The 27,200-nt window shown below is 49.5% G+C and overlaps 1 protein-coding gene across 5 annotated transcripts in view; it reads left to right on the top strand.

Annotated features, from left to right (window-relative positions):
- NFATC2 (nuclear factor of activated T cells 2) overlaps positions 1–27,200 on the top strand; it is a 146,418-nt gene that overhangs the window by 6,992 nt on the left and 112,226 nt on the right. The window contains exons 1-2 of one of the 5 annotated variants that reach the window (XM_074347443.1): positions 5,617–6,281; positions 22,138–23,155. In XM_074347443.1, coding sequence (XP_074203544.1) covers positions 6,152–6,281; positions 22,138–23,155 — 1,148 coding nt within the window. In that variant the 5' untranslated portion in view covers positions 5,617–6,151. Of the gene's footprint in view, positions 1–5,616; positions 6,282–22,137; positions 23,156–27,200 lie in introns of those variants that run through there. The other 4 variants (XM_074347444.1, XM_074347447.1, XM_074347445.1 and 1 more) reach the window with 4 other exon arrangements.

Below are 27,200 nucleotides of genomic sequence, written 5' to 3'. Positions count from 1 at the left end.
GGACCATACTGACTGTTAAGTGGAGAACAGCCTCCAGCCAGGTAAGAGCGTGTGCTTAGTTAGAAGGCAGGTGGGAGGCTGCCGTGGTGGCCTAGGCGGGGGGTGACGGTGGTGGGAACCAGCGTAGGGAGGAGGAGGTGGGGAGAAGTTGGTGCTTCCTTATCCATAGAGTGTTCTCCTTTTTTGGTTCTCAGACCGTGTTCCCTTGAGCCTTGGGCCTCTGTAGGGCCGGTCCCTGTATTTGGCACCCGAGGGTAGATGCCATTAATTTTGTGAATAATATAAACCACTTCAGATGTGTTGTCCTCTTGGCCCAGTCTGGAGTCCTCATGTCAGCTCCTCTTCCTCTCTCTGCGATCACTGGGAGTCATAAGACTTTTCTCAGCGTTTCATCTTGGTCCAAAAATGTCCCTTAGTGCATCCACCCTTAGCTAATAACCCAGGAACAGCGTGACTCAGTAATGAGTATCAGACTGGTATGGGACAAAGCCACTTCCGTGGTGGCATGTGTGACTTCAAAAGTAACATCGCAACCTACTCTGTGCCTTAGTTTCTGTAACTGAACAGAGTGGATGATGATAATTGTTACACATGGTGGGCGCGGAGGTCTACAGATCCTGTCCGACATGTATGTAAAGATCGAGTCTCAGTGTGTATAAAGGGGTCATTTCCTGTTAGCTGCCATTTTAACTCTTATTGTGTTGTTTTAAATTCCAGTTATTGCGTTTTTCAGCCTACTAACCTTCGAGAGTCCTTCCTGATTGGGCTAAATCTATTTGCTCCCAAGTCTTTGGGATCTTTTCTGGATAACCTAGTTTAAGTCATTCAACCAATGAGTTCAGACGTGTTTATGGAAGATCTGCTATTGCAAGGCGCCAGCTGGTGGTATGGGGAGCATCCAAGATGTAAGACATCCTTATTTGCATGTGAAAGTCAGATAAAGTTTTTTTTTTTTTGCGAAGTCAGATAAAGAGACAATCATGTGAAGTCATTTACATGCAAAGTAACTAAAAGTTTCTTTGAAGTCTGGTGACTGCACTGACAGAAGAATGAAAGAGACAGAGGGCAGGAGCTGATCCTGGGCTTTGATGGGGTGGGGAAGGTGGGAAGTGCTCGGGGGCGTGGTCGTGCCGAAGGGAGGCTGGTGGAGGGTGGCTTTGAAATCCCCGAAGTCAGCTTGCTTGTCCTCGTCACTCCCTGACTTCAAAGATGATGAAATTGACACAGATGTTGGAGTCTGCAAGGCCACAGCAGGAAAGAGGATGGGGATGGGAGTCACGATACTAGGGGTGCGGTCATCTAGGGAGACAGCCTGGGTGACAGAAAGGTGACAGTGGAAAGAGGGGAAAAGCATATGGCTGAGAAGTAGTTGTGGGGTTGGGCAAAGATGAACCAGTGCTCCAGCCCCTAACAAACCATCCCTCTGCTCCCTGCCATTAAGGCTCTGATTCAGTAGGAGATGAAGCTCCCCTGGCAGAGGGATGCCGGCATCTCCTGCTTAATTACAGGCAAGGATGGCAGTTTAAGGGCTCAGTGAGTGTGCTGACCCGGCTCTCCTGTTAAATACCAGTTCCATAAGGCAGAGGGGAATGTCCTATGAAGCCAGCAATGAACAGGACAAACAAAACCAGGACAAAGTAGGTGAGCAGGGACGAGGAAGAAGGAGTCAAGAGCCTGGAGACCAGAGTCTCAGGCTCACATGTTCACAGGGACGGATGGGGGCAGCCGGGTGGGGGCGGCAGGGACCCAAAAGCTACCGGATCCTCTGAAGGAGGTAGCCTCTGCTCAGCTCCAGCAGACAGGTCCACCTGGGAATATGGGCCAGCTGTGGCTTGATCTTCCTGTTTTGGGAGAGAGACTGGAAATTTGGATTTTTATATGAAATCTCTCAATTTAAAAATGTTAGTTTGGGTTTAAAAAAAAAAATAGCAGGGCTGGCCAAGCATAATACGGCTGCAGGATGGGTTTGGCTGAGCTCCTGCAGACCTCTGACCTCTGCTGCTGTCAAATGGGGCATCTTGCGGCCCCAGCTTGGTCTGGGTTCCAGTGTTTAGCAGATCCCTGCTTTCCTAGGGGTTTACTGTTGATGCTTGCTCCGGGGCCGCTGATGTCAACAAATTCTTTGGCCACAATCCCCTCCTGGAAAATAGTTTTCTCACAGCAGAAGAGTCCTGTTCAGGCTTTAAAAGATGATGTTGATCATAGATTGCAGGGAAAGTCAAGTTTGAAACTGTGCTGTTGTTCCCCCAATTCATCATTCCCCCACTAAATCCCTAGCTTTCCCTCACACTGTCATTTTGTCCATCCCTGAGCACCTGCCACTCCAGTCTTTTTTTTTTTCAGTTCCTTCAATACTCCATACTTCCTCCTGCCTCAGGGCCTTTGCACACACTGTCCCATCTGGCTGTTAGTTCTTCCTCTCACTATTCTCTAGCTAACTTCTACTCAACCCTCTGGTCTCAGCTTAAATATCACCTCTGCAAGGAAGCTGTCCCTGAATTCCCTGTCCACATCAGGTTTCCTTGATAGAAGCTCTGTGGCGTCTTCTTTCTTTCTTTCACGGCACTCATCTCAGTTTGTAAGTATACATTAAGGTAAATGCTTTTGAATGGAGCTGCTGCATTCCTGGGCCAGGGGCAGGCAGTACCAGCATGTGCTAGGAGTTTTCAAACTCTCATTGGCCTCACTAGCTTCCTGTTGCACTTTCGATGGAGACCCTGGAGAGAGAGTAAAAGGCTAGGGCCTCTGCAAGGAGGTCAGTGGCCGGGCAGAGGGAAGGTTGACAGAGCTGCACTGCCAAGGCCTCCACCCCCCCAACCCCCACCCCCGGTGTGGCCTCTGGATGCAGAAGGATCATGCGTCTGCTCTTAGCCCTTGCTTCTAACAGCACAAATCATTTATTCTGGAAATGAAATTATGCCTTTCCCCAGCCTAAGCTCCCACTCTTCAAAGTGGCCTTTAAGAAAAGAGAAGCCTCTCACTTCCTACTGCTCCAGTAGAAACTCTCTTAAGGGTCAGGGTCTAGTCTGAAACCCTTCCCTTTAAAGAACTCTGATTTGCTGCAGATTCCAGATCCTAGAAACTTGAAAAAATATCTCCACTGTTCAGAGGAACAACTCAGGCACTCAGTATTATTTAGAATGTCCTGAACCATTCTTCATAAGGCTGAAGCTCTTATAGCACTTTATCAGCTGTAAAGTTATTTTATCTTTATTATCTCATCTTATTATTAGGTGTCTCAAGAGGATGTCGGTTGGGGGTAAGAATTTACGATCTTACCCTAACAATTGGGTGGCCCGAGTAAGCCTCAGGGAGGAGGGCTCTTAAAGAGAAATATAAGGATCTTATATTCACAGGGAGAGTCAAACTCGTTTATCCATCCATCCATCCACTTATCCAACCACACATCCACACATTCATTGTATAGAAAGCTGTGAAGGAGGCAATCATGACCCTTGCACTAGTGGATCTCATAGCCTAGTGGAGATAAAATTTTCTTTTTGGCCAAGCCTGGGTCATTTGTGCACTTCTTTGCCAGGGGAGTATGGGACAGCTGGATTATTAATTTTACCAAGATTGTATCAAGTGTAGTTCCCAAAGGAACATACTGGGGTGTTGTTATCAGAAGAAGGGGAGAATGATTCCAGGCAGGTAAAATCAATAGGTGTCCACTAGATGAAAGGCATTTAATCATTATGGATGGGGGGGTGAGAAGGGGCTCATGAGGATGACACCACCCTTTCTCCTTTTAGAGCACAAGAGCAGGCTTTTTGGTTTTTTGTTTTTATCCTTGACCAAATTTCAGGGTTTGGATTTTGACTGCTGTCCTAGGGACCCAAGATCATCCATCTCCTTCTGAATACTTGGGTATAAGTGCCCTAGCCTGGGTTATGGCCCCTCCTCCATCTAAAGCACCCCTAAGATGCTGGGTATATCTGTGTATACCCCGTATAGCTATGCTTATGCTTAGGAAACAAAGAAGAGGACTTGTTTATGCTCTGACAACCAGAAAGTGCTTCCAAGGACTCTGAAAGTTCATGTGTCTTGAGCCAGGCTCAGGCCCCTGGAATAGCGTTTGTGTCTGAACCGGTGATTCCCACCCCGGCCACACGTTGGAAGCATCTGGGGTGCTTTAACATAATACTGATGCCCAGGCCTCAAACATTCTGATTAAAACTGGTCCCTCCTGGGGCCCAGCCACTTGAACGGTTGTAACAGCTCTCCAGGTGAGTCTAATATGTAGCTTGGGCTAAGCGCCTCTGGTCTAAGTGCCATGTGGAGAGCCCTAGTCATTGCTCGGCCTCTGTGCTAAGGGGGTACAAGCACGACGAGCCGTAGACACTCTCCTGCTGAGGGCTGCATCCCTAAGCTCTGTAGCTGTGCCAGAGAAAGATCTGTGGAGTGAATTATGATCAGTAGCTTTGCACAAATCCTCTAACGGAGCAGAGCTGGCTCCCTCTGAAGAGTGCACCTTCCCCGTCCTTCTGGCACGTGGGGAAGGATGCGAGTCAGTCCCTGACGGAGGTCACGCTGTGCTTCTCAGGGAATCCCTGAACCTCTCCCCCCTGCTTTTCTGGTCCAGTGATTCTCAACACTGGCTGCCCTTTAAAGTCATCTGAGATCATTAGAAAAACAAAAAGCAAAAAAATCCCCCCAAACACCTTTGGACGTTCTAGTTCAGTGGGTTTGGATTGAAGCCCGGACACAGGAGTTTAAAAGTGTCTCAGGTGAATGTGCTGTGAGGGTTGAAGACCACTGTTCTCGTCTCCTTTTCTACCTCTGTGGGTCTGTCTTCTGGCATTAGCTAACTTGGTCTGAGACCCTTAAAAGTGTTTTTTGAGGGGGCAGTAGCGGGTTCTTATGTAATGGTCCCCAAATGTGCCTGTTCATAACATTCACCTTGGGTGCTTGCTTAAAAATACACATTCCTCTGCCTCTGCTCCAGACTTACAGAGTCAGAAGCTCCAGTGAGGGGCCTGGGAATCTGTGTTTCTAACAAGCAGCCAGGTGTACTCGCAACCTGCCAGTCTCTCCCACTGCACCGCCCTCTTTGTTTCGTCTCCCACACACACAGCTCCTGGTTTTTGCTTGCTTTTGGTTCCCCCTGTCAGAACGCTCTTCCCCCAGATCTTCCCATCAGTCAGGCCCCCGTCCCTGAGAGGCTCTACCTGACCGCCAAAGTGAGCAGAGCGTCCCCAGCCCGGCCTTTACCCTCTATCTCTGGCGCGTTCTCTCCTGACACCCTGCGGGCATGATCTTCCTTCCCTTGTTTATCTCCTTCATAACTCTTCCCCCACCAGAACGTGAATTTCCCAGGACAACAGTGTCTGGTTCCTGCTGCCTGTCCCCAGCACCTGGCACGTGACAGGTGGCCAAGAGGTAGGATTGTGCTTTGAGAGTATCTGTGATTCTTTCCCAGGTCCTGGGGAATTGAGTGCAGGGGCATTGCAAGTAACTGATGTAGGTGAAAATCATGCCACAGCTGTGGGCACACCTGGAGACACAAGTGTGCGATAGAAGGGAGTGGGTGCGCATCCCTTCCCTCCTAGAGAAGAAAAGGGGAAGGCGCTTGAGATCAGCTGGTCACGTAGGGCAAAACAAGTGGTAGTGGCTTTCTGCAGATCCTGGGTCCGGCAGGGGCGCAGCGCTCACCGCGGGCAGGGTGGAAGGCGGAGGCCCCGGCCGGTGGCTACGCTCGCTCGGTGCCGGGCCGGTGCGGGCCAGGGCCAGGGGGCGGCCTCCTTCCTCCCGGGCGCCGGCCAGCCGGGGCCGCCCGCCTCTCCTCCCTTCCCCGCTGCCTCCCTCCCTCTCGGGTCCACGGGTGGCGGCCCCGCCCCCGCCGGCCCGGCCGCCCTGTCTCCGCCTCCCCACTCCCCGGGCTGCAACAGGTGCCTCCCCGAGCAGGAAGCTCGCGCCGCCGCCGCCGCCGCCGCCGCCGCCGCGCAGCTCCCCCGGGCGCGTCCAGGACCCGCTGCGCCAGGCTCGCCATCCCCGGACCCGGCGTGCGCCCCCACGAAGACAGCGACCCCGCCGCTCGACCCGCCTCTCCTCCCCGCTTCCTGCCACCTTCGCCACCCACGGCGAGGGGCCCAGGAGACGCCGAGCCTGCCCTCGCCCCCGGCCCCGCCACCCTCCCGCCGCTTTGCGCGGCATGGATGCCCCGGAGCCGCAGCCCGACCCCGACGGCGGGGACGCCCCGGGCCACGAGCCTGGGGGCAGCCCCCAAGACGAGTTCGACTTCTCCATCCTCTTCGATTATGACTATTTGAATCCTATCCCAGGTCGGTGGAGGCTCCCCCTGGCCTGGCCCCTGAGCCTGGGCTGGGGCGTGGGCCTGGGCAGTGGGCACAGGGCGCCCTTTTGCTCCAGATGTCACACTTCCTGGGGGACCTGTAGTGGGGGTGCCTCTCCCCAGGTGAGAGGGAGGGCGCAAGGCACCGGGGACCACAGCCACCTTTAGGGGGCGCTGGGCTCACTCGGCCCGGTAGGGCGCCGGCTTCCAGTTACTTCTCCCTGAGGGTCACTGGTACCAAAGCAAAAGGTGGCCAGGGTCTCAGCTGGCTTCTTGCCTGTTCCTGCGTCGTCAGAGGGCAACGGAAGCTCTTGGTTTGCCTTGGGAGGGAGGAGGTGAGGAAGCCCAAGAATGGAGTTAGCGGGGAGGGGCTGGTGCGAAAGGAGGGCATGTGAGGCTGATCCTCCCAGCTCCAGGCTCCACCACGTGTGAGCCGCGCTGTTGGGGACTTGGTGCTGACGCTAAGGAAGAGGTTGTCTGTATCTAATACCAGAGGGTGGTTTGACTTCATGTTAGGTGGTTGGCCCATTTCCTCCGTCGGTTCTGCCCTTGCGTTTGCAAATCACCCCAAATGGCTCAGTCTGAGCTTTATTAAGTGATCCCCTACCCCACAGTCACAGTGGCTGTGGGCCTCTGGGGAGAGCTGGCCTGTGGATTCAGGAAGATGCTGGCTGCTCCTGCCTAAGAGACCCGCCAGTCTGTGCCTTCACATCCCCCCTGCGCTGGGGGCTGGGGATTTCCCCAGGCTGGGCCGTCATTTCACGTGTCTAACAGGAGATTTGGTCAGAAGAAGGAGGTCGCACACCCAACCTCTCTGTATTTTTCTGGTTAGCAGGTTGTCTTGGAAAAAAAACAAAAAACCCAACCAGGCTTCCTGATTTTGACAGCCCAACCCAGGCAATGTGTATTGAAGCCTCAGAGGCAGGCCTAGTGGTAACTTCCAGATGCACTTGGGCTTGGCTGCGTGGGGAGAGCAGGAAGGGGCTGTGCTGGCTGGCGTGTGTAGGAGGCCTTTTCCGGACTCTCAGGGGGTTTGCTGTTGCCTAGAGATGCTGTGTCAGGCAGGTGACTGAGAAGTTTGAACTTTCCTTCTACAGCGTCTTCACTGGCCACCGTAGGTGAGGGGCTTCCTTTGACTTTGGCGATGCCCTTTACTCAGTTACCAAGTGAAGAGGGTAATTAGTAATTATTCTGTTTTTGGCTGGAGATGGAAATAATTAGGCAGCCAAAGAGGCCAGTCTTCTCGAGTTGCAATCTGGAGGCCATCCTTCGCTTTGAAAAGATACAATTAAGAATCTGCAAACGATCCCTCTAGCATCAGTGGTCTCTCTGTTCATTAAGATGAAAGTCATGTTTTGCAGGGAACTAATATTTACACCCCTCCCAGATTCACAATCAACTCACTTTTTTTTCCTGCAGGGGGTAGATTTCCGGGGAAATAGTTTCCAAGCCAAATCTGATGGGAGGTGCTTTTTCTAGTTTTTCTTGGCAAGTGGTGCTTGGTGTCCGCCAGATGGGTGTCCAAATGACCACAATGAAGGCCCCACAATCTATTTTTTTAAACTAAACTTTATTTTTTGAAATAGTTTTAGATTTACAGAAAAGTTGTAAAGATAGTACACAGAGTTCCCATACACCCAGCACCCAGTTCCCGTATGATTAACATCTGACATTAGTATGATACATTAGTTATAATTAATAAGCCAATATTATGATACATTATTATGAACCTAAGTTCATATTTTATTCAGATTCAGACTCCTAGTTTTTTTTTTTTTTTTTTTAATGAGCTTGACAGTTTTGGGGAGCAATGGTTAGCTACATTGTAGAATGTCCCTGCATTGGTGTTCTGATGTTTTCTCATGGTTAGACAGGGCTGTAGGTTTGGGGAGGAAGACCACAGAGGTAAAGTGAACATCTCCGTCACATTATGTCAATGGTGCCTACTGTCAGCATGATTTCTCACTGTTGATGTTGGCTGTGATCACCTGGCTAAGGTGGCTTTTGTCAGGTTCCTCCGCCAGAAAGTCACTCCTCTCCAAACTGTACTCTTTGGAAAGAAGTTACTACTTGCAGCCCCACTTAAGGAGAGGGGAGGGATGCTGGAATATGTAAAATACTGACTCCTTGCTGGGAAGTCGGCAGCACAGAAACGTGATGGCTCAGGAAGAGAAGGGATGTCGTGAGCCTTGAGAGGCTAAAGTGAGCTGTTCCAGATGTGGGTCTGGCTCTGGCTCACCCAGCTGTTCATAGCAGTCTCTGCTTCTGCATGATGGAGCTCCCCAAGCGCCAGCACCAGCCCTCGTCTGGCTGTTGGGCTTTGTCCCAGGTGACAGTGTATGGGTGATGCATGTGGAGTGTTTCCCTTAGCTCTGGGCGTGAGCTTGGCAAAGGAACAAGGAGGGAAAAGGACTGCTCATGCAACAGACGTGGTCGGAAGTTGGTGACAGCACTTACGGGATTTGGGGGAAGTCAGATGCTCATTTTATGGGCTTGAGCACGTAGCAGACGTAATTCCCCTCCACCTGTAGCTGGTAGGCACTGTTGTCTATTCTCTTGAGAGTTTTGATCCAGAATGGGAGTTGAATTATGTCATAGACTTTTTAGCATCTATGGAAAAATATGAATTCTTCTAAGGTCTATTAACATGCTTACTAACAGCAATAGATTTCCTAAGGTTGAAATATCCCTGATATCAACCCCACGTGGTCACTGTGTATCTGGAAATAGGGTGATTGCAGATAGAACTAATTAAAATAAGATGAGGTCATAGTGGAGTAGGGTGGGCCCCTAATCCTGTATGACCGGTGTCCTCACAAAAGAGAAAATTTGGAGACACACAGACACAGGGAGAACACCATAAAAACATGAAAGCAGGTGTTGGGGGCGTGCATCTGTAAGCCACGTCCAAGCTCAAGGTGTTGGCAGGCGTGGCTCCTTCTGAGGGCTGTGCTGAGCTTCCGTGTGTTCCAAGCCTCTCTCCTGGTTTCCAGTGGTTTGCTGTTGGATTTCTTTCAGCAGTGTTCATGAGTGAAACTCGTCTGTAGTTTCCTTTTCGGTATGTTGTAGGTTTGATTTTCTTCCCTTCTCTGTGCTCAGGAACAGTGTGTGTATTGTGGGAGTACCGAATGCCCAAAAGCGTGATAGAATTCCCCTGCAGAGCCGCCTGGACCCGGTGTGTGTTTGCGCGGTGGTTCTGTGATGGCTTTTCTTGATTGTGTCTGTGGGAATCAGTATGTTTACATTTTCTATTTCTACTGGAGTCAGTTTTGGTAAACTTTGTAAAAAAAAAAAAATTATCCATTTCACCTATCCAGGTTTTCAAGTTTATTTGCCTAGAAGCATGCAAAATAGACTCTTATTTTTTTCTACTGAGGGCAAGAGTTAAGTACATAGTAATAGGAAGAATGGGGACAGAGCTGTGGGGGTCCTGACCAGGGCTGCTGACCCCACCTTGGAGGGGAGAGGTGGGCTGGCTCTCAGCAGACATATCAGAAATGGAATTCCGTTGTGTGTGCTTGTGAATTCAGTGAACTTGTGATACACTGGGAGAGATGGGCAGGTACTGGGGATCCCCAGGCACCTCCGGAGGTGCTGGATCTCCTCTGGGCCATGTCGGGGACTGACTTGTCCGGAGGGCTCACTTCTAATTGGCCTCAGTGGGTCTGGCGCGTCCCTCCTTCCATTCCTGGTAAGCTAATGCACGTGGCATCAACTCTGACTTTTTAGAAAGGGAAGCAGACAGCTGCCTATTGCTGGTAGAGTTTATTCCGATGATCCTTAAACACCTGGGGTCCCAGCCCTGTGAAAGGCTGTTGAAAGCCACAGGCCCCATGGCTGTAGGAGCGCACTGCGTGCGTGCCTGCCCCCCGCATCCCCGCCGCCCACGCTCGTCCCCACCCTCACACACGGGTCCCTCTGCCCCAGTGCACCTTATACCATTTTCAGTAGGTCACAGACCCTGCTGGAGCCCATTCCCTAATGTCACCTGCTCTGCACCTCAGGGCCACCTGCCCGCAGCCCATTCACAGAGGACAATTAAAACCTCATTCTTTCAGCAAACACTCACTGAATGCTGGTTTTGTGCCAGGCCCTGTGGGGTATAGAGACGAATGAGATGTGGTCCTGCCCTTGCCTGGCCCCCAGGCCAATGTGGGCACAGCCTGGTAAACAAACGGACAAACGAGGTGCTGGGATATAGTATCATGTTGTGGTGTTTTTTTGTTTTTTTGTTTTTTTTGGTTCTTACTAAAAATAGAGCTCTACCCTAAGCAAGCAAGTTCGCTAAACACGTGTGACATTCAGAGACGTTGCCGTCTGTGTCGAGTTAAGGACAGGCCTTAATAAGCCTGCTTTGTACAAATAGTGTCTCCAGGTGCAGCTGGAAAGGTGAAATGAGGGCTGAATTGAGCGGTGGCCTTGTCAGGGGAGGCAAAAGAACGAGGGAGAAAGTTGCCTTAATCATTCTTCATTACTGAACACATGTCAGCCCAGCTTCCAAATTAAAGGCCTTCTGTTCTCGAGGTGGTTTTAGATTTTGATCAGGAGTTGACACTCTTAAAATCTTACAGCTGGGTTATTTAGGTTGGTTCCTAAGGCTATTTTGTCCTCTCAGGTGATGGGGTTGGATACATTTGAAAAATGCAGCATTGGTGGCTCGTGGTTCTCAGTCCTGGCTGCACACTAGAACCTTCCAGCCGTACCTGGGACCGGTGAAGTCAGTCTTTGGGGGTCAGTTAATTGTTGAGAGTTGTTCAGTGGTAAATGGCAGGGCAGGCCTTGAACCCAGGTGGTTGGGGTCCCAAGTCCCTGCCCTCAGCACTACAGCTCAGCCAGAATGTCACTGACTCCAGCTTTCGTGGGTCCCCTATACACCACCATGGGGTGCATTCACCCCTTATGTTTGATATTTCTGTACTTAACCAATTCTGTCTTCTCCGCTGCGCTAAAGGAATTATACTCATTATAAAACATGCATAAAAAATGAAAATGGGAAAGGACAGGAGGTAGCCGGGTGTTCCGCTCTTTTTATATTTCTTTCTGCACCCCAGGGGATTGTCAGGCAGGCCTCCTGGGGTGCATGTTCCCCCTACTCTGGGGGCCATTGATTTGGCACGACACAGCACCAGGTCTGAAGTCAGGAAATCCTGGCTTGAGGTTCTGACTTAGTTTTCTTCTACCTCTGTGACCTTGACCAAGCAAAAGTACCTGGCATTAACAAGCATGTAATAAACAATTGCCAAATAAATGGATGAACGTTACATAATCCCTTATTAGTGGGATGCCTCAGGGCAGGTGATTCTGATTCTCTGCGCTTGTGTTTTCTCATCTGTGAAATGGAGATGGTGATGGCAGGTTTCCACAAGGCAGTGTGATCACTCGCAGCAGCTGGGCTGTGTGAACCTCAGATGGATGGCAGTGGTGATGTGTTCTGAGAAATAGGCTTTGCCTTTGATGAATCCTGAGCCTTAAGAGAAGATGGTCATTGGAGAGGTGCCACTGGCTACTGGGCTTAAATCAGCACCACTGTCGCTCAGGCATCTAACTTACATACAATCAGTTCTGACTTTAAAAACTCTCGTCTGGCCCCTGCCTTGGCCCCAGAATATGGCTGGCTGCAGAAGCTTTCTCTGTTGGCCAGACTCTCAGGCTGGAAGGTTCCCTGTGGCTGCTTCTCTCAGGGAGGCAGGGCCTTCCCAGGTGGCCTGCCCTGGCCCCACGGGACCCCCTGAGCCAGGTCCGGGAAGGGGAGGTCTTGGAGAGGGCAGCTGGTGGATGCCTTGTGGCTCCCCCACCGAGGGACTTCCTCTTCCCTCCCTCCCCGGCACAGGAAGTAGCCACGGGCTCCGCAGAGCTCCGGCCGAACTCGGCTTCCCCGGGCTGGCACGCGGTTCGGTTTTTGCTGATTGTTCCCAACCAAACTGAGCTCAGGGAAGAAGGCAAGACTCGGCCCTGGGGCTCCTCCTGGAATGGGTCAGGGGCTGTCTACCTCCCTTGCTGGAGCAAAGCCCGACCTGGCTTCCCCCAAAGCAAGAGGAACTGCCTTTTGACTTTTTCCCTGAACTTTTATTATGAACATTTTCCAAAATATGGAAAAGTAGAGACAACGGTGTAATTAACTCCCATGTTCCCACCACCTGGCCTCAATGGTTATCAACATCAGGCCCATCTTATTTCCTCCCTGCCTCTCAGTATTCTCTGCGTCTTCACCCCTGGTTACTTGAAATCACATCCCAGACGGGATAAGAGTTTATTAATAGATTAGTTTGTAGCTCTCAAAAATCAGGACTCTTAAAAAAATCAAATACCATTATCAAACCTAAAAAAAGAAATACTTAATTTCAAATGTCCAGTCTTTAAATTTCCTGCTTGTGTCACAAGTCTCTTTTTATGGTTAATTTGTGTGCCCCAAGATCCCAGCAAGAGCCTCGCGTTGTACGTGGTTGACACGGCCGTTACGTCTCTTTCATTTGATAAAGCTCGCCATCAGTCTGTTTTCTTGCCATTTATCTGTTGAAGAATTAGGGTTACTTTTCCTGTGCTGTTCTCTACGTGCAGGATTTTGCCAGTGGCATCCCTGTGGTGGTTTTTTGTTTAAAAACATGTTCTTCTGTCCCTTGCATTTCCTATAAACTGGCATGTAGATCTAAAGCCCTGTGCTTTGGATTTTTAATGCCTTTTTTTTTTTTTTTAACTCCTCTGCCAGAGAAATGTATCAAAGGTCCACTGGAAGCTACAGAAAGAGCAGAGAGATTGCTTTTCCTGAGTTGGCATTTGGGACCCTCCCTGCATCCTAACCTGAGGTTTGGGCAAAGAGCATTTACTCAGCTGGGCCTATTTTAGTGAATACGATGTATTTCTAAAAGCCAGCCCTTCCCACGTGAATTTTAATTGAGCCATGCGTGAGTGGGCTTTCTGAAGGTAAGAAAGTTGCCTACAAAGCTCAGAATTTATAAAGGTCCTTATCAAAACAAACCTGCTTGGGCATGCCTGCGAAAAGGGGGCACTGTCAAATGAGACGGGGTGAGGGGAGAAACCTTTAAGTCTGCAGTGCCTGCGAGAGTTATTGTAAAGACCACAGAAAGGGGCTGTTGACCTGGGTAGGCCTAAGAAGCTGGGCTGCGGGTCTGAAGTCCGCAGTGGGTGCCGTCACCTCCGTTGCCATGGAGAAAGGAGGACTGTCATTAATGACCATGATTACCAGGGGCCACTGAGGAAGTGTGTCCACCCCCGGGAACATGGCACTGAGATGAAGGCTCCTGGGGACAAGTGTAAATAAAGAACCCATCAGTCAGTTGGGTATTAATTTTAAGTCTCTGCCCTTGGCCGAAGGTAACAGGAGCCCTGCAGTCTTCAAGGGGAAGTTTCCACTTGGATTTCAAGGTGGCTGAAAGAAAGGTGGAAATCAGCCTTGCAGGCTGGGCCGGGGGGTGTGGGACTCAGTAAGGGGCATGGCTGTTGGAGGTGCTGGTGGAAAGCTGAGGGGGCTTTGCTGAGTGAGTTAGAGGAAAAGAAGAGAGGAAGGTGGCCACCACCTCGCCCACGTCCCCTTGTGCAGGGCTTTGATGGAGAGACAGAGTTAGCTGTGGCGAGCCCTTCTTCTGAGGGAGGATTATCTGAGGTCTATTTCTGATTAATTCTTCGACCAGATCTTTCCTTCTCCTTTTGGCAAGGAAGTCACCTGAGCCCTGCTCTCTGCCATGCCCTGCAAAACAAATGTGGAGAGACTCTCTTCTGTTGGAGGGTGACCTCTCTGCATCACAGGTTTAATCTCCAGTGGCTGTCTTCTTGAAGAATGGAGGTGGTATGGCAGGGTGACTGGATAAAGTGTGATGTAATCACTTGATGGAATACTACACAGCAAGAAAAAAGAAATGGCAGCTGGCACACAACATGGTTGACTCTCAGCCAGAAGGTTGAGGACAGATGTGTCGTGTCCATCCCGTCTGATTTTATTTATATGATGTTCTAGAGCAGGCAAACCCGGTCTGTAGTGAAAGAAGGCAGGCTAATGGGTCTCCCCGAATGAGGATGAGGTCACCAGGGAACCTTTTGGCCAGGTGCAAATAGTCCGTATCTTGAGTGGTGGATACACAGGTGCATACATTTGTAAAGAGGCACAAGATGGACTTCTAATATCTGTGCATTTTACTGCGTTTAAATGATGTCTCAGTTTGAATCCCAGGTCTGCCCCTGATTGTTTTTGTGACTTTGGGTGCCTCTGCACCCCCGAGCCTCAGTTGCCGCATCTGTAACACAGAGGAGGTGAGAATACCGCCTCCCAGGGTGCTTGTAAGCTTCAGAGAGGGAGACGGTACACAGGAAAGTTCGAGGCACAGTGAACACCAGCTATTTGAGTGAAGGAAAATTGAAAGGTCTTTGAACTTCTTAAAAGCAGGAGGGCCCCTGGAATGGCTTTAAACCGGTTCTTTCCATCTTAATTTGAGGACGGAGGTGAGGTTTCATATCTGCCAGATGCCTGGGCCCTGATGCCCCCACCCCAAAGCTGACCTCGAGGCACACGGGTTGCAGATTCCATGCATTTCTCTGCTTCTCTCCAAAAGGAATACGTGTCAGCCCGCGGGTGCATGTGTTTTTGCAAACGGTCATGCCAGTGGCCGGTTGGTAAAGCTTGTTGCTTGCAAGTTGTCCCGGGTCCTGTGTCCCGGGTGCCTGTGTCGTGGCAGGCTGCCTGGGAGACAGGACCGAGCCCTCCTTTCTGCCCTGTCTGGTGAAGGCAGACAGCTGCCTTAGCTGGGGCAAGGTCAGCAAAGAGCGTAGCATTCAAGGTGGCTTTTTCCAGTGGTTCCACGTTGACGAGACGGGGTGGTAAACTGCCTTCCTTCCCTCTCTGGCGTTTCTGGACCTGACTTATCTGGATGGAATTTCTCACCTCGCACGCCCTGCGTCTGTCTGTATGTGTCACCTCTGAATGACGGGCGTGACAACCTGATTCTCCGGCGTTATTAATGCACACAATCCATTGACTGGGAATCCAGTTACTGTCCGGCGTGCGTGCATGGCAGGGGCAGAAGGGTGTTGGGGCCCTTTGGAAAGTTTGCTACGTGCTGAATTTGTTACTTGAGGGCACTCTGTAACTTTTCAAAGAAGGTCTTTCCTATAGGTGGGGCGAGCCGCCAGATGAAAAATCCATTTACCTTCTGCTCCTCTTGGCATTTCCTTGTGGCCCCAACACACAGGTTATGAGAGTAGTGGGATGGAGGCAGGCAGGACGCTTTCCCTCCATCTTCTCCCTCGCCCTCCAGCCTCACATGTGCGGTGCCAGGTTGTGGCATCCTAACGCTGCCATGGCAACAGACTGTGATGTCTCAAACCCACGGCCCGGGCCGCACACCACCTTGGGATGTGAGCTCATTGAGCGGTGGTGGGCCTATCGCCTCAGACAGGGGTGGACCGCAGCTCCGGGGCCCCGCTGCCAGCCCGAGGGGTGTCTGGCCTCCAGGCCGTGCCTTGGCTTCTCTCCTCCGAGTTGCTCAAGCCTGAGAGCACCGGCTCACTCTGCCCCCTCCCCTCCCCCCCCCCAAAGGACAGGCGCCTCATGGAGGCTCCTTGGCTGGGTTTCTATTTCAGTCATTCTATTCTGCTTCCTGAAAATTCTGCCCGCCTGTAGTTCTAGGTGGAGAAGATGTTCTCTCGCTGTTCCTTTTTTCAGAAGCGATCTGTTGGCTGGTGGGTTGGCACAGACAGCTGCCTCAGACTTGGCCGCGTGTCCCTGAGGGTGAGCCAGAGGCTCCAGGAGGCCAGGCGCTGGCAGGGACCTTTGTGTGGCCTGAGTGGGATTTTTAAAATAATCGTTGACTCAATCCTGGGGCAAATGGAGGGACTGTGAATAGTCCAGAAGACAGGAGTCCGTGTCTTTGGTTGTCGGGGCAGCCTACCTCCTGAGGCTCCAGAGCAGTTTTTATCCTGGGGGTACCTCCTTTCTGTGTGTTCGGGTTAAGGTGTCACCATGCAGGAAGTACCCTCTTGTGAGAAGCAGGGTGGAGTGATGGTTGTGGGGTGGAGGCCATGTAGAAGCTGTGTGACCTTGGGTAAATTAACCACCCTCTCTGAGCCTTACTTTTCCCATGTATAAAATGAGAAACTATCACCTGCATTGTAGGGTGCTTGTCAGGCAAACATTACTGCATGTTGAACGCGTATACTGTGGTTCTTGGTTTAATGTAAACGGTAGAGACGTGTTAGCTAGAATGAGTTTTGTTATTGCAACTAGCTCATTGTGTCAGTAACACTTCAGTAAGATCTAGTTGATCAGCTCCCAGGCAGCCAGGAGAAAAAGAGTACAAAGCATGGAGTGGAAGGCGTGTTGGAGGCATTCTTTACCTACTTCACATATTTTCTGAAGACGAGCAGAAAAAGAGAATTCTCAAAGTGCTGACCGATACGTTTCATTTTTATAAAAATCTCTTCCCTTTTTCTTTTTTTAATGCTTTTGAAGGCACTGGGGGCTAGTGGATGTTATACTTTCAAGTTGTAAAATAAGGCAAGAAAGCAGAGAAAGGGGACAGTCTTCACTTAAAAGATCATTCTTTCCATAATAATACTAATGTGCTGATAGGCCCATTGATTGAGTGTTTATTTCATGTGTTTTGGGCTCCATCTGGATTAGGTGAGACAGCAGGTGGGCACTGTTGCCAATCTCAGCACCGCGTTGTACGCGAGGGCTCAGTGGTCCCCCAGGTCACACAGCCGGGGGTGGGGGGCGAGGCAGCGGGGCTGGGGGCCCTTAACTGTGTTAACTGAGGCCCGGATCTCAGTGCAGACGCCTCGCTGAGGCAAGGCTGGAGTGGCCTCCCCGGCAACCTTGTCTTGCGGTTTCTGAGGGTGGCCAGAGAGCTCCCCACATATTCCGGGGTCTAGAGGTTGGGGTAAATACCTGGGAACTTGATGAGGGAAGAGGTGATGAAAACTAGAACTTTCAGATGTCTGCTGTGGAGATGACTGACCTGGGAGGGCTGACAGTGGCCAGATGTCTCATTTCTGAATCGATTCAGGTTTGACTCATAGACTGATGCTCCCAGTAGTCTTGTGGGCCGCTGTGTGCAGGACAGGAGAGATGGAAGGGAGTTCTGGGGCAAGCATGTGCAGAAGCATGGGGGCACAGAGGACCTAGAGCCGCAACCTCTGACTCCTCCCTCTCTCCTTCCACCTTCGGCCTCTTTCTGGATACTGCTGGCTCGAGTGTGGGCCAGGTACCTCCCATGGCAAGTGGGATGGTTTTACGGGGCCCACCAATGAGGACATCGCATGTAATGAGAGCCACCTGCCTTGTGGTGCTTCTCTGTAATCTGGTCGGGAGGAGTGGAGTCGCAGGTGCTACTATGTCTTCAACGCCTTTCTTCCTGACACTTGCTGTTCCTCCCCCCACCTCCAGCTTTAAAAAAGTAGACTTTCTGGGATTGTGGAAATGACCTGCGTCTTCATTATGGTGGTGGTGACAAGGGGGTAGAACATTTGGCAAAGCTCACTGAACTCTATCCTCAAAACCTGGATGTATAAATTATCTGTATGTATAAATTATCTAAGGCAAGAGCACTGAAGAGGAAAAACGTGGGCCTCAGGCTCAGAGCCTTTGGCCGGCAACAGTGTCTCGCTTGAATTTAGTAACTTTTATTTTTATTGTATTTTTACCCTACCTTCTATTTATGGAGGTGACACTGATTTTCCATCTGTGGCAGCGGTGTGAAGTTTCCTTTTAAAAAAAATTAAGGTAATATGCGAATACATTTAAATAGAAATATTAAGTAAATAATATTTATGGGTGGTACATGAATATAGCAAAGATCATGCAAGTGGTAAGAAAAGCAAGCTTTTTGGAGCCCTTTCGGAGAGAAGCTGGTGCTTCTGAGATGGAGCTAACTTCTCCCAGTGCTGTGCCCACGGCAAGGGCTGTAAGGGAGTCGTCTGCGAGGATGGCAGTTCTTTGGGAAGAAAAGCAGAGAATCCTAGCTACTTAAAGAAATACCCTAATGATGAGTCTTTTGTCTGTGAGATTTACTGTCAAATACCCAGGGGACTGAGAATTAAATAATTATAAATTACCTCCATATTCCCTGCTTGTGGTTAAACTTTCAAAATCTTGGGGAGAGAAAAGAAGAAGAAACAATGCTGCTTGGATTAATTAAAACCAAGGCAAAGGCTTTAAAGGCTTTTTGCTCAGCAAACTGTCCTTTCTCTTTTTCAGCGCTGCCCAGGAGTGTGCGTGGTGTGTGTGTGTGTCTAGGGCCGGAGTTTCTGTGACAGTTCACGTCAGCCCCGAAAGGGGTGCTTCTGATAAGATGTAATGCAGTTTTTCTGATAAGGCCGGAATTTTTGCTAAGAGGCGTTTTGGGTTTTGTTTTGCTAGTGCACAGGGCAGTGAATTAGCAGAATGCCGTCAGACACGGACTTGATGTTGATTTCTTTCTAGATTAAAAACTCTATGCTGCTACCTGAGGGAAAGATGTGTGTTTGTGGGTGCGCGCTCAAGTGCAAAAACACGTTTATGTTGAACTGTAGCTTCACGAGAACCCTGGGCCCTACAGAGTCGAGCTAGAAAAATGAAAGATTTCAGAGCCAGAAGCAACCAAGGGGACTGATCTGGTTTAACGCCATCCTGTTATACATGAGGCGGTCTTGACTTCGAGTGGGTGGGGGACTTTTCCAAGGTACTCAGTGGCAGAGTAGGATGACAACTCAATTTCCTGCTTCCTAAACTGGGGTGTCATTTCTTTATCTCATGTTATGGCACCCCCCCCCACCTTTAAAGTGAAATAACATGTGTCTTTGGAAATTATGTTTCCATATCTACATAATACAGAAATCAGAGTCTCTTTTCTGCCCTGTCACTGCCTCTAATTACTTAGTCCTCCCTGGAGGACGTCACTGTGACCTGTAACTCCCAGAGAAGGCCTGTGCATCCATCAGCATTGTGTGTGTGTGTATACACACTCTCTTACCCTCTGTTTTTATACTATGCAAACTGTCTGCATCTTTAACACTATCTTGTCATCATTCTATATCAATGCAAAAAGAACTTTTTCAACCCTTTTTATAGCTATATTATACCCCATTTTATTTACAACAAAATTTAACACATTCCCAGCTGATGGGCAGTAGGTTGCTTCCAGGCTTTTGGGATTATGAACAGGGCTGGACTAACTACATTTATACACACTCATTTTGCACACATGAGGGGCTATCTGCAGGATAAATTTCTAAAAGCGACACTGCTGGGTTCCAAGGATGCGTGCATTTGGAATTTTGATAGATATTACCAAATCACCCTCTCTTGAGGTTATATCTTTCCACCTTTTGGTTTGGATGTTAGCATCTTTGAGAAGTAGTTTAAATATTTCACACAGACTTTTCTAAACTAGCTTTATTAATTTATTCAGCTGACTGACAGATGCTTTTTGAGGGCCTACTTTGTGGCAGGTCCTTTTCAGGTGCTAGGAATACAGTTGGTGGGGGTGAGAGAATCCTCATGGAATTGACTGATTGATGGGGGTGGGGCTGGAAGTTGGGGGAGAGAGAGACAATAAACAAATAACTGCAGAATTACTTGGTTGCTATTGTGAGAAGTGCAATGGAGCCGAACAGGGAAGTGTGAGTGGGTCTGAGCTCGTCAAGGTCAGAAAGGCTTGTGGGAGCACGTGATACTTCGGCCAAGCTGGAGAGGAGTGGCTTTAGAGAGAAGAGGTCTGAATGGGGGTGGGGAGGAACTCTTGAGGCAGCAGGCACAGCAAGTGCAAAGGTCCTGGGGCAGAAAGGAGTTTGGTGCCTTCTAATAGGAGAAAAACAGGCAGTTTGGCTGGAGTCCAGAGAGAGAGAGGAGAGGGCAGAGAGAGGCAAGGCTAGAGGGGCGGTCAGGGGTCTGACCTGCCTGGTCTAGTTGAATTTATCTTTGCCCTAAGAGCTGTGGAAAGCCATTTCTGGGCTCTTACGCGGGGTAGGGCACCATCTGACCCCTATGAGATAAGCTCAGCTAAACCAGACAGCACTTACCCCAGGATAGACCAGAAAGGGCACCAAAGAAATTGAGGGTCGTCTGTGCACAACTGCCAACTCTGCTGTTAAGAGTGTGGAAGCAAGCAATAGGCCATATGTAAACAAATACGAGTGGCTTTGTTCCAATAAAACTTTATTTACAAACGTAACTTGTGGGCCAAATTTCGTCCATGAGCTATAGTTTGCCTGCCCCTGATCTAGCAGGATGTGATGCCCCAAACAGACAATATATGATGTGATATGAGCTGGTTGTAACAGGTGTCAGTGGAGAAAAGATGGCAGGGAAATGGGGTGGAGACGATCCTTTTGGGCCTGTCCAAGGAGGGGCAGACTGAGCTGGCATGTGAAGGAATTAAGGGAAGCAGCCGGGTGAAGATCTTCGGGGGAGAGTTTCGGGACAGAGGGAACGTCACATGCAAGAACCCTGAAGCAGGAGCTGCTTGAAGAATAGTGAAGATGTCAGCGGGGCTGGTGCTGAATCAGCTTGGGAAAAAGTGGGGAGAGTGGGGCCAGGGGCAAGTGTGTTAAGGACTGTCCTGGGACATCTGGGGAAGCCTTTAAAGCAGATTTCACTTTACAATGGACATTTCATTAGACAGCTGCATGGAGAACAGACCGTAGAGGGTGCGGGTAGAAATGGGGAGGCCAGGGAGGGAGTGACTGCAACCGTCCAAGTGGGAGGGGATGGCAGGAGGGGGCGACACCTGAATTTGTTTTACATTTTAATAGAGTGGTGAAGCTTTGCTGGTGGATCAGACATAAGGGCATGAGAGGGAGGTGTCAAGCCTGACCTCTAAGTTAAGACAGAGGATGGAGGGGCCTCCACTGAACTGGGGAGCTTGAAGGAGGAGCGCGGTGAAGGGTGGTGGGAACAGATAGCTAGTTCCCTCATTTCACTCCCCAGCTGTGGGTGCTTTTGAGGTGGCAGCAGAAGCCTGAGCTAGGCGGCCACAATTAGAGAAGAAATTAGGTCATTCTGTATCCACTGATTTTAATAGTTTGGGAGGCTCCATATAGCCATGGCTCTGGCTTTTGGGGGCCAAGTGGCGTGTCTGTGGAATTTCTATCCTGTTCATTCTGTATTGGGTGAATCTCTTCCCCTCCCTGGAGCTCAGTTTCTTCATCTGTAAAATGGCACATGATGAGATGTGACTCAGGAGTCCTGCTTCAAAATTAAGCCACTTTTTTCATGTGGGCATAAACATGTGGGATCTGAACCCAGAGCTCGATGGTCCCCAGAGCTGGTGCAGTCCCCCTCTGCGTCCCATAGCTGCATCGTACACGTGCAATGATCAGATGGGCCTAGATCGGTGTTTTTCAAACTGTGAGTCATGACCCACTGGTGGGACAGGAAATCTGTTGAATGAGTTATGACCAGCATTGAAACAAAATAACTCCAGGCAGGAGGATAGATAAGAGTACATCATATGTTGCAGGGTAAGTATTGTTTTGTGAAACTTTTGTTTCAGTTGCCAATGAGTATGACGGTGCGAACCGAATTGTGAAATGAAATGCATTTCTTCTTGAAACAGAAACAAAAGTTTGGAAGCCATTAGCCCAGCCGGTCACCCAGGTCTCTGGCTGACGCTGCATGGCTCGGACCAGCTGTGCACGTGCCCCTGCAATAAGTCTTTGCGCTTTGATCTCTCTGTTCAAGGAATCCGGGATGAAGTGGCCTCTGTTTCCTTCTGTGAAGGGAGGAGTTTCTAGCTTGGGGTTTGGAATGGTGGGGATTTAAAAAACAAATGAGACAAAACCCAATCTGTGATTGCTCTGCATCGGGAGTTCTGTTTTAGAGGCTTAAAAGACCCCTCCCTCCCCCCTTCTCTTTCCAGAAGAACCGAATGCACATAAGGTCGCCAGCCCACCCTCCGGACTCGCATACCCTGATGATGTACTGGACTATGGCCTCAAGCCATACAGCCCCCTAGCCAGTCTCTCTGGCGAGCCCCCCAGCCGATTGGGAGAGCCGGATAGGGTGGGGCCCCAGAACTTTCTGAGCCCGGCGGCCAAGCCAACAGGGGCCTCGGGCCTGAGCCCTCGGATCGAGATCACTCCATCCCACGAACTGATGCAGGCAGGGGGGCCCTTCCGTGTGAGAGACACTGGCCTCCTGGTGGAGCAGCCGCCCCTGCCAGGGGTGGTGGCCGCCAGCCCGAGGTTCACGCTGCCTGTGCCCGGCTTCGAGGGCTACCGCGAGCCGCTTTGCTTGAGCCCCGCTAGCAGCGGCTCCTCTGCCAGCTTCATTTCCGACACCTTCTCCCCCTACACCTCGCCCTGCGTCTCGCCCAATAACGGCGGGCCCGACGACCTGTGTCCCCAGTTTCAAAACATCCCTGCTCATTATTCCCCCAGAACCTCGCCAATAATGTCACCTCGAACCGGCCTCGCTGAGGACAGCTGCCTGGGCCGCCACTCGCCCGTGCCCCGTCCGGCCTCCCGCTCCTCATCGCCTGGTGCCAAGCGGAGGCATTCGTGCGCCGGGGCCTTGGTTGCCCCGCTGCCCGGAGCCTCACCCCAGCGCTCGCGGAGCCCCTCGCCACAGCCCCGGGACGACGGCACCCCCGCTGGGTACCCCCCGACGGCTGGCTCTGCCGTCCTCATGGATGCCCTGAACAGCCTCGCCGCTGACTCGCCCTGTGGGATCCCCCCCAAGATGTGGAAGACCAGCCCCGACCCGTCGCCGGTGTCGGCTGCCCCCTCCAAGGCTGGCCTGCCCCGGCACATCTACCCAGCGGTGGAGTTCCTGGGGCCCTGCGAGCAGGAGGAGAGGAGGAACTCAGCCCCCGAGTCCATCTTGCTGGTGCCGCCCACTTGGCCCAAGCAGCTCGTGCCTGCCATTCCCATCTGCAGGTGAGTCGGGCTTTGAAAACGACTTACTGCATGGTCTAGTTTTAAGAGGCTTTCTGGTTAAGAGTATGGGATTCAGAGTTGACTGAGTTGGTTTTAAATCCTGGCTCTCCATTAACTGGCTGTGAGACCTTGAAAAGAAAGCCAAATTCTCAGAAAAAAAAATTCTCTGAGCTACAGTTTTCCCATCTGTAAAATGGGTATAAGTGTACCTGACTTAAGGGGTGTGGTTATGATGATGCAGTCATAGGATGCATGTGATTGCTCAGGTGACACCTGTCTCATTCATTCATTCATTTAGCAAGTATTTATTAAATATGCCAGGCACTGTTATAGGTGTTGGGGTGACAGTGGTGAACAAAATGGGAAAAAAATTCTGCCTTCATGGAGCTGACATTTTGGTAAGCACAAAGCAAGCCTTAACACGTGGAATTTGCTATTTTATTCTAAGAGGAATTGATGTTTGTTGGCATCTGCTGGCTGCCTTGGTACTGCAGTCAGTGATGTGGAGGCCAATAATCCTCAAGAAGCTTAAAATCTTGGTGAGCTGAAGAGATGCATGTCGATAGCAGCATACAGGCTTGGGGTCCCTCAAGACTGGATCTGAGTCCTGGCTCTGACCACGCGCTGACTGTGATCGTGGGCATGTCCGCTGCTCCCATCCTGCGGTGCCCGTAACAGACATCACTAATCTTGCAGGACCCTCTTTTCTCATGGAGCACCGTTGGGATGCCCTGCCCAAGGCAGACCTTGCTAATCAATCAGGACCTCTGTTCTCACCGATCACCTTTCTGGGCCTTGGTTCATTCCTGTGAGATGCGGATAATGATGATACCTACCTCATGGTGGTTTTTTTTTTTTTTTCAAGGATTAGGTGAGATGATGTTTATCAAACTCTTGGCCCGGAACCTGCAGAGAGTAGGAGCTTACAGAAAGGGCAGCAGTCATCGTTATCAGGGCATCTTGTCTTTTATAGAGGAAGCACTTTGTCGCTTCCTCATTGACAAGCCGTGTGCTAGGAGGCTGAGCTCCTAATAGGTGTTACAGTAAAGATACCAACACTTAAGGATGCTTGCTGTGTGCCAGGCACAGTTCTAGGTACTCTAGCATTACTTCATTTAAAGTTCTCACGTAAAGCTGGTTTGCTATTATATTTATCTTCATTTCGGTGGTAAGAAAAATGAGGCATACGGAGGTTAGGAGCAGATATTATTCTGTTTTATTCGATGAAGAATCAAAGCCTTATGCTATTACCATCCTCCCAGTGGTTTTCAAAGTGTTACTTACTTTTACCAAATGGAAGCCTTTTTTTTTTTTTTTCAAATAAAATGTTGAATGTCAAAATAGATAATGTAGAGCCATTTTGACTGATGTGGGGTTGAGAGTAACTTAGGGGCCTGTCCCCTGGGCCTGGCTTATCCCCAGAGCAGACCAAGATGGCCCTACGGAGCTTCCAGTCTGACGTTTCCTCTGCAGTGAGTTCTGACAGCACTAGTGCCATCACAGGTCAGTCGGTGTCCCTGAAGAATAGGAGTTTCTGGGTTTAATAGTTTCACAGATGCCTTTGTGTCGGGGCCACACCCAACTGTGGCAGAAAGTGCAGCAATTTCAAAGTCATTTGGCCACGAAGTTCTGAGACTGAAGTTTCATGGACTCATCCTAGGAATGCTGATCAGGACCAGGGCCTGGTGCAGGTGGGGAAGCCTGGGCTCAGAGAGTTGGAGTAACGTGCCCATCGCCCAGCTAGGATATGGGACTCCTGGTTCTTTCTGCTACAGAGCCCCAAAAGTGACTTATTTAATGATTGGGAGTGGGGGGGTACATTAATGCAAAATAGGATTGTGTGGCACTTATCTGAGACTTTATTGTATATACAGTCCTTTCCTCTCCATTGTGTGGCTTGATCTGAGAGGTTCTGATGAGTTTGAGTCCTTTAGTCCCTAACAAGTGCCAGTCTGTGCCAGCCAGTGAGATGTTTGCAAGAATTTTCTGTAAGATTGAGAGGATAGGGCATTCAGAGAAGTCTCATGATGATATTTATCTCAGGGAGTGTGGGCGACTCAACAGGGGGGAGTAATTCAAACGCCGTGCTTCAGATTGGCTCCAATGGTCTAAGTGTTAAGGTTGTGTTTCAAAGTTGTCAAACACGTATTCCAGAAGCAAACAAAATTAGAAGTTGGTACTTTGGAATGTTCCACTGAATCTTCTCCTCACTGAAGTTTTTGATGCTTCCAAAGTTATTAACACAGGGGTAAGATGATTCTTTTAATGAGCCTTATTTTGCAAACTTTAAAAAATGATAACTTGCATACCTGGTGAGAGTAACAGTGTTTAACACACGTGGCACCTTGGTTGTAGGCAGAAGCTTGAAGGCAGCTTGGAACTGTAAGAAGGTAGAAATAAAGGCACTTTGGACACCCTGAGCCTTCAGGGTTGGAGGGGCTTCACGAGGTAATGTGGTTGGAAAAAAGGGCTGGAGGTTTGCGTGCACAGTGATGTAATTGTCTTAAGTCGGATTATATGTTCAAGTTTGGCTCCGGCACTGATGGGGAGTATGGGGGCTCCACCGCCCTCCATCCTCCCCTTGGTGTTGCTTCATAAACAAGGGAGGGAATTGGCTTCATTGCAAATGCTTAATTAAGTCCAATTAATAATGTTAGCTTCTAGCAGCTCTGGGCTTAGTGGGAAAGAAAATCTTGGTTGGATTAATGTTTTCTGCTGCATGTGAAAAACCAGGACATAGTGACACAAATTCATGCATTTGTAACTTCAAAGCTACTTTGAACACACAGGGGTTCTTTGAAATAAAACTGCTCATTCATTCATATTCATTTATCCTTTGATTCATTAATCCACCCACTCACTGCGTATTCACTGAGATCCTATCAAATGTTAGGCATTGCTCTAGACTCATTCCATAAATGAGATACTTTCTTGGACCTATTTTAAATAAATTAGTATGATAAGAGGCAGTGTAGAGATGTGGATGGAGCACTGGCCTAGGGGTCGAGAGACTTAAGTTGGAGCCTTGGCTGTGACTTGCTCAGTGATCTTGGGGAAATGTCTTTAGTTTCTCTGGGGCTCTGAAGGAATGGTCTAGATAGAGCTTCAAGATCTCAGCCAGCTCTTCAATGACATAATTCTAACCTCATATCACATACCTGTTGTGTGTGCTGGGTAGGGCTGAGACTGTCTGATAAAATGAAACTTAATGGCCTGCCCTCAAAGATCTTACAACTTCAGATGTAAAGGCATCCATATCTAATATCATTAATACTGTAGTCAGATTGTCTACAGGAAGTAACTCTTTACTTGAAATATACAATATATTACAGGAAAAATAATTATAGCTAATACTTATGGAGCACTTATTATGCTAAGCTCTTTATATGATCTCAATATCTGCATTTCACAGTTGAGGAAACTAATGCCTAGGGAGATAAAGGCATTTGCTCAAAGTCACATAGGTAGTTAAAAGCGGAGCTGGGACTTGAGCTTGGATGTGTAACTCCAGTTATGTTCTTGACCTTTACTCCTCATTTAATTGTAGGGAGTCTGAGTGGTTTGGGTCACTTGTACCAAAACCAGACCTCTCTGTGGTTAGATGTTCTACACTTGACCCGAGAAGTAATAACTGTGACTGAGAATGGCCTCTCTCTAAATTTACTTTTAATTGATATTCATCAGACATAGAAATAAAAGCTAAAACAGCTCTCGGATGTCATCTGGTCCATTTGTGGTTATAGGAGACTGAGGATAAGAAAGATGAAGTTGCATGCTTGTCACATGGCAAGTTAGTTACACAGTGGGGCCCCTGATTTCTATTTCAGTGTTCCTTCTCCCACATTCACTCCTTTGGAAAAGAAAAGCATCCTAGCTAAGCAGTGTTTTTTTTAGAGATGGGAGGTGATATTCTTCAAAATTCCAAGAGGAAAAGAAGTTACAACAATTAGAAACATGCTACAACTAACATATCATGAAATTATTTCATAAATTGAGTTGTCAGTCGTACTGTCTTCATCCAGATGGAAAAGAAAGCAAAGAAAGA

This window comes from Camelus bactrianus, chromosome 19, assembly GCF_048773025.1.
Source record: "Camelus bactrianus isolate YW-2024 breed Bactrian camel chromosome 19, ASM4877302v1, whole genome shotgun sequence".
Lineage (NCBI taxonomy): Eukaryota > Metazoa > Chordata > Mammalia > Artiodactyla > Camelidae > Camelus > Camelus bactrianus.
This window is presented reverse-complemented; position numbering and strand designations above follow the sequence as displayed.